Genomic DNA, 10,370 nt, shown 5'->3' with positions numbered 1-10,370 from the left:
AATAATAAATCAAATTGAATCCAATAATAAATCAAATTGAATCCAATAATAAATCAAATTGAATCCAATACACTTCTGTCCTCAACACTTGTAGACTTGTAGTGAGTGAAAGTTGAAAGTGATATTGGTGTTGACCACTGGGCCCGCGGCTAAGATTCATTAGCCGCTCGCCTGGCGCCAAGCCAAGCGCCCAAAGTCCCATCGACTTTCAACGTCACTAAGCTGGCCACCGCAATCTTGTCTTGTTCTTCTCGCTCGTGAGCCCACCATAAACAATATACCCGCCAACTTTCCGTTTTCTTCGCATCTCGCAGGAATCACTGACGAGCTCTGATTGCATTCCAGCATGTGGATTATCAACTGGTGTACGTACCCCGTACCCCGTGGGTTTCGGCGTTATCTCCCCTCGTTAAAGCGAAGCGAAACCTGGCCTGACCTTGATTCGACGCTTCGACTTTGCTTTCTTTGTGAATGGCCCGGGGGTTGGAAGCTCGTTGACTTCATGCTCTGCCGCGCGCTATTTTCCGTCTTGGTATACTGGGATACTAACGAGATGTTGTTCTGAATCAATAGTCTACGACGTTTTGGCGTCCCTTGGCTTGCTCAACAAGCATGCCAAGCTCCTGTTCCTCGGCCTCGATAATGCCGGGAAAACGACCCTTCTGCACATGTTGAAGGTATGTTGGACTAATTTCGGACCTTGGATATTTTGGGCGACGGGATGAGGCATTGTTGTGTGAGGACCAGGATAGAAAGAGAACAGGAGCTGACCAATGGTCTTTTATCTAGAACGACCGAGTTGCGATCCTTTCACCTACCGCTCACCCTAGTACGTTTTCTCGAACCATTCCACATTTCTGCAGTGACGGATGAAGATGGAGTGGCTATGGTTACGATTATGGTTATGGCTATGGAGACTAACTCGAGTAGCGTCCGAGGAACTCGTCATTGGAAACAACCGATTCACGACCTTTGACCTTGGTGGTCACCAGCAGGGTGAGTTCCCTCTGCCATTTGCAATACAACTGGTAGACACCCTAACCAGTCTTCTCTGTTCTATAGCCCGCCGCCTCTGGAAAGACTACTTCCCCGAAGTCAGCGGTATCGTCTTCCTCGTCGACGCCAAGGACCACGAGCGCTTCCCCGAGTCCAAGGCCGAACTCGACGCCCTCCTCGCCATGGAGGAACTCTCCAAGGTCCCCTTCCTCGTCCTCGGGAACAAGATCGACCACCCCGACGCCGTCAGCGAGGACGAACTCAGACACCAGCTTGGACTGTACCAGACGACGGGTAAGGGCAAGGTGCTGCTTGAGGGCATCCGGCCCATTGAGGTTTTCATGTGCAGTGTTGTTATGAGACAAGGTGAGTTTTATACCTGGCGCTCGCCTGAGATTTGGTTGAGTAAGTTGGCGCTAACGATTGCACTTTCAGGATACGGCGAGGGTATCAGGTGGCTGTCCCAGTATGTCTAGATTAGAGTCTAGACAAGTTAGCTACATGCTACCTATCACGCACCTACCACCGCCGCTTTCTTCCATGTTTCTCTCAAGGCACCCTGGAAAACCCATGCCGACCACGCTCATACATACCCACCCCTTTGACAAGCCGACCCAACGTCAGAAATCTCACTCTCCATGATCACTCAGAATGGACCAAACCAATTCGGATATACTTATGTCCTATTTACTACAACTCAGTCTTCTAGTTTATAGCATACATTTCAATGAATTCATTTAGCCAGCTATCATAGTCCGACTCCATGACCTAGTTTATCTTCCTTACGCAGACCGCATGTGTTACTCAACTCAATCCAATCAAATGCTAATGTACCGGACTAGGGACCGAAAAAACTATCGTATGAACTCTTCCGAAATCCAACCCATACTATATCTACCTTACCCCACTATGGACTACTTGCTCTAACCTAAACCTTCCATTTAATCGACTGGCTCACACCCCTCCATCCACACCAACAACAGGAAACACCAACCCATCAAACAACCGCTCCCATCACTCCCACTGATGACACAATCTACGAATAGCCCTCCCACCCTCCGGGAAGAAAGCCGCCCTTTCCCAATCAATAACAACAGCCACTTTATCCAAATTCGGATGCAGGACGATATTCGATAGGTCCCAGTGCATGTGCGAGAGCACGGGGATGCTGGATGAGTTTATTTGTTGGATGTGTGGGATATTTACATGCTCGTTCTTGTAGGTGTGTAGGAAATCAGCCATGGAAGAGAACGGGCCGCGGTGGGAGAGTTGGGCGTGGATGAGCGAGCCGGAGGGGGTGAGGGAGCGAACAGAGACTTGGACCCGGACTTGACTTTGGTCTTCGGGCTCGTGCTCGTGGGAGACGGAGAGGAGACATGTAGCCGGATATGGAACCTTTGCGAGCTGTCTTATAAAGTCGTTCACCTGCAGCTTGATCCCTTATATCTGCCGGCCGGGAATGACGTCCCATACGTGGCCTTCGAAAATCGTTATGCCGGGGATGCGTTCGAAGACGCTGAAACTGGACACAACATTACATACATTAGCATCCAAATCAAATCGCCCGGGGCACATAGTCCTACATACCCGTCCCCCCGATAAACAAGCCTCGGAACCGGTATATCCATATACTCACAACCCCTCCAACGCGCGAATCTCAGTCTCGTCGCGCTGGGAGACAGTCGTGGTATCAGGGACGTAGCCATCATAGCCTGTCTCGCCGGGCAAAAGGGGCTTCTTCACGACGTGGTTCTCGAGTATGTAGATGTATCAATCGAAGGGCGGAAGGGCGGAAGGGCGGCATTTGGTATAGCCATTGCTTGTCGGTAGCAGTATCAGAGGGAGAGGAGGACGCCATTGTTTCTTATGGATGAGGATGGATGAATAATTGGGGAATCAGGAAAGCTAGGAGTGCCTCGTATACTGCGGTAGGTAGTACTACCTAGTGATTGCGGCGCAGAGGATTGATCACCTTCTATGAGCGAATCATGCCCTAGCTTTGCCGCCGAGACTGAGAGTGAAGTTCCATGCGCTTGCCGCATCTAGCCTGAGGATTTCGTCTATGAGCTTGCACTGTGTCGCCACGAAGCAAGTGGGTGGTGGGCGGGCAAGGTTGATTGTGCATTGAGATGTAGTTGTGTATATGTACTTGTAGTACAAGATAGTCTTGCTGGACTGTGACGACCTCGCCATCAGTATCCGGGTTGCATACCTGGATTTACAAATAGCTTCGCTCGGGTCACTTCTATATCTAGATAGAAGTAGGCATAACTCTACGCTGGCCGCAGACTTGCTTTGGTTGGCCAGTGTGCTGCAGTAAGCAGGATAGTGATACCCTTATTAGAACCCCGGGGGGGAATATCACTGCCAGTCCTCAATCCCAGTAGCATCGGCTGTCGCGTGAGCGTTTGCCCAACAATGCAAGCAACTGCAATCAATAAAAAGCGCGGTATGAAATCTTGGTACACATTCCAAAGACACTCGAGAGGGTGTCGTTATCTGTTTGGCATTACTCTCACAGGAGGATTTTAGACGGGAAAGAGAAAAGGCAGAATACGCGGAAACAGACACAAGGACCACAGAAAGGACATCGAGATGAAGGAAGAACACCAGATGCAGCCGTCGCTTTCCCTCCCCCTGCCAAACGGATTCGGATTTAAAACGCGAACGAGAGGTAAGATAGAGTATGTGAGGAGAATAACGACAAATCCGAGGTGGAAAATAACAAGTGGAAAGCGGAAAAGGAGAAAAGCAAAAGAGTTAGGTTAGGATAGGAGAAAAACACCAATCCCTGTTGCGAGCACAAAGTACCTTCCGTATAGCAATATAACATGATCGGCGCAAGCAGTCAAGTCGAGTCGCTGGAGCTTGGGGATGCGGGGAGGAAAAAGGCGACGATCTCTGCATGTCGTATAGTTCTCGGGACGTGGGGTCATGTCGTTACTTCCGATCGTCTAATGCAAAGGACATCGATGTCGTGGGATGTTGAGTCTCTCGTGTACTGGCATAACGCGGATATGGCATTTCTATCTCCGCCCGAACCTGCTATAGATGGAAAAGCTCGTATGCTTACTTCTTCTTTTGCTTTCGCGGAGGAGTGATGGGTCGGCCTGAGCTCATTGCCCCGTAAACGTACTTTTGTTTCTTCTCTGCTGGTTTCAAAATCTGCAGGAAAATTAAACGTTAAACCATTGTCTCGTACGCGATAAACTTGTCGATCATAAACATACCTGGAAAGAGCACAATAAACTTTCATCCACGCTCATCATCGCACCAGCGTTGTCAAATTCTCCACAGTAGTTCGGAGCACTGAATAATGTAACTAGTTGTCTCTTGGAAAAGAACTCGTAGCCGTCTTCTACGACCTGGTGTGCGCGGCATATCAAATCCATATCATGCTTCTGGAGGAATCGCGATACAACGTCGGGTCCGAACGTGAAAGAAACACCTCGGTCGTTCTCGCTCCAGCCCGTGATATCTTTGTCGGGGTCGGACCATAAAAGATCACAGAGGAGGCCACAGTCGGGAATCTAAACCAGTCAGCAAATCAAAGCCCTGAGCTTTGTGAAGCCCGGCAGAATATCGACTTGGTGGATCGCAGCTTCGACTGATGCAGGGTGTCTTCGTCTGACCGGGAGCTAAGGAACAGGGGAGGGGTCTGGAACTCACATCAGTGGGACGCATGACACGGCGGATCTGTTCCATGGAGTTGAGGTCAGGGCTCAGACCACCGTGCATGGTGAAGATCTTCTCATCAATGATGGCGGCGATAGGGAGGCAGTTGAAGCAGTCTGTGAAGGTCTTCCATAATTTAATGTTGTACCTCCGCTTGCACTCATCGTAGAAACCGTAGATACGGTTGATGGACGCGCACTCGTGGTTTCCACGCAGAACGAAGAAGTTTTCGGGGTATTTGATCTTGTATGCGAGGAGCAGGCAAATGGTCTCGAGTGATTGCTTGCCACGGTCAACGTAGTCTCCGAGGAAGAGGTAGTTGGCCTCCGGTGGGAAGCCGCCGTATTCGAAAAGGCGCAGGAGATCGTAGTATTGGCCGTGAATATCACCGCAAATCTAGAGGCGAGGGGTCGTCAGTCCAGAACAAGCGCTCGGACCCCGGATAGTGGGCGGGCGTTAAATAGCATACCTTGATAGGTGCCTCCAACTCGAGCAAGATGGGCTGAGAGATGAAGATCTCCCTGGCCTTTGTGCAAAGATAGCGAATCTCCGATTCTAGAAGCTGGACTTGCTTTCCAGGCCGGCTGCCCCTCACCTCCAGCAGTCTGTCAATGATAGAATCCAGATCCACGTCTTGATCGGCCATGGCGTATTAAACCCAACGAGGGACGAGAGCGATCGAAAGCAATGAAGAAAGAGAAAAGGAAAAACGAGAAAAAAAAAAAAAAAAGATAATTAAACAGGCGTCCGGCGACGAGAAAAGAAGGAGGTGCGGTGATGGCTAACTGAGCGGTCGGTTCAGTGCACGATGGATGACGCGGCGCCTACAGACTGCTAGAGCAGAGAGAAATGTTAGATAGGCCTTGAACAAAATAAGAAAACGCAGGTAGAAGGTAGAAATTGAAAAAAAGATGCCAAAAAGGCGCGTACTCAATGCGCCGAAGAAAAAATCATCGACGTTTCGCGGGAGACAGCGATAGGAGAGAGGGGCGTGAAATTTGCTTACCAAACAGGATCTGGTGAGGTCGAGGTCGAGAAGGCGGGAGCAGGCCAAATGGCCCTGGAGGAGCGAGAACGGGGGGAAGCCCGGTGAGGAAGTCGAGGACTGCGCGAGATGCGATGAATTTAGAGACACAGATAACAGGATAGTTGATGATGAAGCGCGTAGATAGCGAGAAGCAATGCGGCTCCGGGGGGTTCAGCGACTGGAGGGTGTTGAAGAGGATTTCAAAGAGTCTCGGTCGGTTTGTTGTGAAAGGGGAGCAAAAAAGCGGCACGAAGCAACGGAAAGATTTGTGTTGTTGTGACGATAGGGGAGGGAGCAGGACGCAAAGTGAGGTCAAGCAGAGAATATTCAGAAGTGCGGACAAGACTGCAACTAGGCCTGGGGAAGACGAGCTCCTGAGGCAAACTTCTATCGGCAAAGACGCTGGGGGCGCGAGTGGAGGAAAGAAGTAAGACTTGACTTGCAAGAGGACGAATACAGGAAGGGGATGGATGCCAATCAAGGGATCGGTGTTTGCCGACCAGAATTGGCGAGGCAGCAGTTGAGTTTGTTGCACGGACTGAATATCTGAGCACCAGGTGAGGTCAGAGATCAGGGATGCAAGAGAAGATGCGAGGAATCGAGCTCACCAAGAAACGCGACCGAGCAGTCTTTGGTTGGAGAGAAGCGAATCTCGATTGATGATTTCAGCTGAGGAATCTTGTTGGCCTTGTTGCTCGAAAATCCTGCGGAAAGACTGCACCGCGCTGTATCGCCGTTACCGCTAAAGTACCCGGACGGCGTCTGGCAGTATTTAATGAATTCCAATTGGTTTATATTCAAGGCGGTCGGCTCTATAAATATCGTGCGCAGTAATATTACCCCAATCTTACGTAGAATACCTGCCCGGCAGCCATAAACTCAACTGTTGCCCAACTTCTATAGTTCTGTTGACGATAGTTGATACGTCTCTTATCATTCATGGATACCTAAGTATGGGACCACCTGATCCTAACTATACTACTATTCAGACGCCAGAAAGCAAGGAGTACTTGCCTGAATGACCTCCAGCGTTTTACAGCTACTCCTTACTCTCCAGATCGACGGATGCCGCAGCGCAACGCGCATTGCATTCAACTATCTGCAAGAATCACACCTTGCCAGAAAAGAAAGTGACTCGTCACAACATCTCATGCATTAAGTCCGAAATTCGTCAAATGTCTGGTCGGGAACCGAAAGCTTCAAAGTCAACATGTCCGCCCAGACAACAAGAAACGTTATACAATCCTATAACAATGGCTCGAATCAATGGCATCTTGGGCGTGCATCAGATCCTCGTCACGTAATCATTAGAGAGGAATGGAGGGAAACAAAACAAACCAAGCAAACAAGGTATCGGTAATCAAAGAAGCTCAAAAACACAATTCGTCCCAAGAACGCCGTCGCCAATAAAATACAAGCAATCTAAAAGAAAAGTTGCTCAACAGCCTCCGTGAAGGTAGGTGAGGATTGTCCGGTGAGAGGGAAGTAGGCAAAGTGGAAAGGTGAGATCGGTGGGTTGAGGAGATGATGAGGAAAAGAATATTAAGTGTTCAGACATCCGGCCCGCGATCATGAGAGATCACAAAACGCCATGAACAATGCGGTTTAACAAGCCGTTGCGGTATATGCGTCGATATAGTCGATTATTGCGAATATGAAAGCCGCACTGGGGCCTGGAAACGAATGAAAGCAGAAAGAAAACTTTTGTCTAAAGATTTCTCTGATGATTTGCGGTAGGGTCCGTCATCCAGAAAGGTGATATCTGAAAAGGCGGGTAGAATGTGTGGTATGGGGTCATAGAACGGGATGGCGACCGGCCACGAGCGGTTGGCTGTTAGCCCTGGTCAACGACTCTGGGGAGAGTCGAGACGATTCACTAATGTTGGTGCCGGTTCGAGGGATAGCGATATTCACTTGAGTTTGGTTCCAGGCGTGGTCTCGCAAGGCTGCGAAAAGGTTGCTACCGAGCTCTTGCTGGAAGGCCGCCAGTTGTTGCTTTTGAAGGTCGCCCTCCAAGCCCCATTCGAGACCCTGTAGTGTACGCTGCAAAGCGAAGAGATCCTTTGCCGGAGCATCAGGGAGATCTGAGTGTTTGCTGGCTCCTTCCGGGCTTGGGAGGTTATAGGATCCGGCCTGGGGACCACCATCAGATTTCCATTGACTGTCGGTAGGCGACGAAACAAACGAATCAACAGGCAACTGAAGATCCTGAGCAGGAAGGACAGAAGGTACCACCGCACCTGAATTCCTATCCCCATCAACGGAAAGTGCACCAGATGGGTCGACAATTCTTCTCCGGTGACTCTTCTTCCTACGACTGGAACCGACGCTGTTATCGTTCACCACATGCTCTATCCGTGCATTTTCCACGTCCTGTCCAGATCGAGTATTTGAAGTTCCCGCAGTAGGCGGGGTAGAATGCTTGCTGACAAGCGTGGAATTATCCGCAGCTGTAGACCGAATGACGGGGATAACCTCTGGTTCCGCAACTCTCTCGACGAGCTGCTTCCGTTCAGTATATCCAGGACCGGAGCCATCAATGATGATGTCTTCTGAATACCCAGGGGTACGTCGGAACAAGTTGAAAATAACAACTCGGTAGTTGGGATGTGTCTTCACGAAAGGATTGCCGGCAACCCAGATCTCTCGTATCTCAGGAAGACTGGTCAGCCTGGCAATCTCCGTAGGGTCGGATAGCTTATTATCCCGAAGGTCTAACCGTTCCAGAGACAGCAGCCGTTCGATGCCAGCAAGGGAGCGAAGACGATTGGCCCTGAGGTTGAGGGCAGTGATGGCAGGAAGTGGGTTGCGAGACAGGGAGTGAAGAGAGTCTATCATGCAGTTGGAGAGGTTCAAAGCCCTCAACGCAATCAAGGAGGTTAGGCTGTCAGGGACCTCAGTGAAGAGGTTGGTTGACAGATCTAGAGAATGCAAAGTGTTAGCGACAGGAGCTAAGCCTGCCGCAGAGACAGAAGTGAGAGAGTTGTCGGGGAGCCCCAAATGACGCAGGAACCGCCATTTGGATGGAGGAAGAATAGTGGCTAATAGGTTGGAAGAGCTTCCTGTACGATAGCCCGAGTTTTCGCTGGAATTCGAGCTTCCTGATCCAGTGCGCCTTATCCGCGAAGACTGTCCTCTGTGGTGGCGATGAGAGGAGTGCTTTGAGCCGCCTGGGCGAGAAGGAGAAACGCTTCCTGCTCGTGGACGGGGTTTGGCACCTTCAGACGCCAACCTGATCATAGATGCCGCCTGGGGACTAGCACTTGAGCCGAGGGCGGTAGCTGCCACCGGCGACCCAGGGGCAGAAAGGGAGCCGCTGGGTTCGTGAGTGCTGACTGGTCGAGGAATACTGTTTCCAGTCCACCCTAGCACAGGCGAGCTCTGATGTTTCGAGGATCGGTGTCGGCGTTTGTCAATGTCGTCCAACACGATGCCTGTCAGCAACTCCGCTGGATCTTCAATATTGGCTCTCTTCAAGGTCAAGGTCCGCAGTTGTTCCGAAAGACGGTCCCAGCCGTAAAACGAACGGTAGTCTATATCAATAATCTCTAAGGCGCTCAGGTTCTTGAAGGAGTGGAGGGGCACGGCAGTGTCAAAGGGAAATTCTTCGTAGCCGCGGATCAAGCGGGCGCGGCGATCGGGGGCTAGGCGTAGGCAAGGAATTTTCGTAAACGCGGAGTATAGGTATTTGATATCGACCTCTAAGGCAGCCTTGGCCTTTTCGGATTTGGAGGAAGAAGCGTTGGACCCCAAACCGAATGAAGACCATAGCGAGCTCATACCAGACATGACACTACGGACACTAGACACAGAGTGAATCGAGTCTCTGTCACCTTTGGACCTCTGAGGTTTATTCAGGAAGGAGACATAGGATTGTGACACGTCCGTGTGGATGTTCTCCAGTCTAACATTCATGGGGCCAACGGTAATGGAAATCTCCTCGAAGCGGGAAAGAAGGTAGAAGAGGTGGTGGGGGGTAAGAGTGAGCTTCGCGGGTTTGACGCTCTGTGAAGTAAATTTTAGGGCTCCGAAAGACAAGGCCGCGGCGAGGGAAGAGGATGTTGAGCTCGTGGATGAGCTCGACTGTGTGGTTTGCCCATTTCTGGTGGGTTGGCGCTTCAACTGGAGCGCATTCGCGAGGGCCTTTTCGTGGGTTCGTACAAAGCTGGCGAGGTTCTAACAAAGTATTTACAGTTAGCACGACGAACAAAACGATACAATAGCAAGAAGGTTCCTGTGGGTCAAGAAAACGCTAACCTTGATGAAAAGCTGTCCATCGGTAGTGTCCAGCTTCTCCATAACGGAAAGTTGTACTGTCTCTTTCACAAGACAAAGTCCAGTCAGGTGAACTCTGGAAAAAGACACTCAAGCATTCGAAGGGTATGAACAAGTCGACATTTTGCTGGTCGGCAACGGAGATAAGAAAGGACGCGAGGAGAAACCTTGACTGGCAAAATAATCAGTAATGTGTCATTTCACTGGGTATATGAAAGAACGGCGGCGAAATAATCTTGTAGGCAGAACAGTAAAGGCTTCAAGTCAGATGCGGGTGAAAAGGGCATATTTGAGGCTCGCAGACCAAAGAGAGGGGTGTGACAATAAACAAAGGTCGAGTAAAGTCCCAAGACACAGTGTCGCTGGAACAATCCAATGGCAGTGATGACCATACCTG

General features: G+C 50.3%; 3 protein-coding genes across 3 annotated transcripts; 1 reads left to right on the top strand and 2 right to left on the bottom strand.

Annotated features, from left to right (window-relative positions):
* Positions 1–346: 346 nt before the first annotated feature.
* Positions 347–1,472, top strand: sar1 (Arf family GTPase SAR1; the record flags this gene model as incomplete). Its single annotated transcript, XM_073762140.1, has 6 exons — positions 347–365; positions 574–677; positions 790–829; positions 931–996; positions 1,063–1,362; positions 1,432–1,472. 6 exons carry the CDS (start codon positions 347–349, stop codon positions 1,470–1,472), a joined length of 570 nt encoding a protein of 189 aa, XP_073615355.1.
* Positions 1,473–3,947: 2,475 nt separating this feature from the next.
* glcA (type 1 serine/threonine-protein phosphatase catalytic subunit GLC7) lies at positions 3,948–5,484 on the bottom strand. Its single transcript, XM_073765333.1, has 4 exons — positions 5,141–5,484; positions 4,666–5,067; positions 4,227–4,526; positions 3,948–4,161 (listed from the first exon to the last, which is right to left on the bottom strand). Exons 1-4 carry the CDS (start codon positions 5,315–5,317, stop codon positions 4,066–4,068), a joined length of 975 nt encoding a protein of 324 aa, XP_073615354.1. The 5' UTR covers positions 5,318–5,484; the 3' UTR covers positions 3,948–4,065.
* A 2,008-nt stretch (positions 5,485–7,492) lies between these two features.
* Positions 7,493–9,997, bottom strand: BDV17DRAFT_291446 (leucine-rich repeat domain-containing protein; the record flags this gene model as incomplete). The annotated part of the gene is made up of 2 exons (XM_073762139.1): positions 7,493–9,874; positions 9,956–9,997. The coding sequence occupies 2 exons, from the start codon at positions 9,995–9,997 to the stop codon at positions 7,493–7,495; spliced, it is 2,424 nt and encodes an 807-aa protein (XP_073615353.1).
* Between the last annotated feature and the right edge of the window lie 373 nt (positions 9,998–10,370).

This window comes from Aspergillus undulatus (genome assembly GCF_047715775.1).
Source record: "Aspergillus undulatus strain CBS 261.88 unplaced genomic scaffold BDV17scaffold_25, whole genome shotgun sequence".
Lineage (NCBI taxonomy): Eukaryota > Fungi > Ascomycota > Eurotiomycetes > Eurotiales > Aspergillaceae > Aspergillus > Aspergillus undulatus.
This window is presented reverse-complemented; position numbering and strand designations above follow the sequence as displayed.

What these genes read in the sequence shown, in the direction of transcription:
- glcA (XM_073765333.1), bottom strand. Translation starts at nt 5,317, where the DNA reads ATGGCCGATCAAGACGTGGATCTGGATTCTATCATTGACAGACTGCTG. An exon ending in GTGTCATGCGTCCCACTGAT is followed by an intron (nt 4,527 to 4,665) that starts GTGAGTTCCAGA and finishes TGACTGGTTTAG; the next exon opens with ATTCCCGACTGTGGCCTCCT. An exon ending in GTTTATTGTGCTCTTTCCAG is followed by an intron (nt 4,162 to 4,226) that starts GTATGTTTATGA and finishes ATTTTCCTGCAG; the next exon opens with ATTTTGAAACCAGCAGAGAA.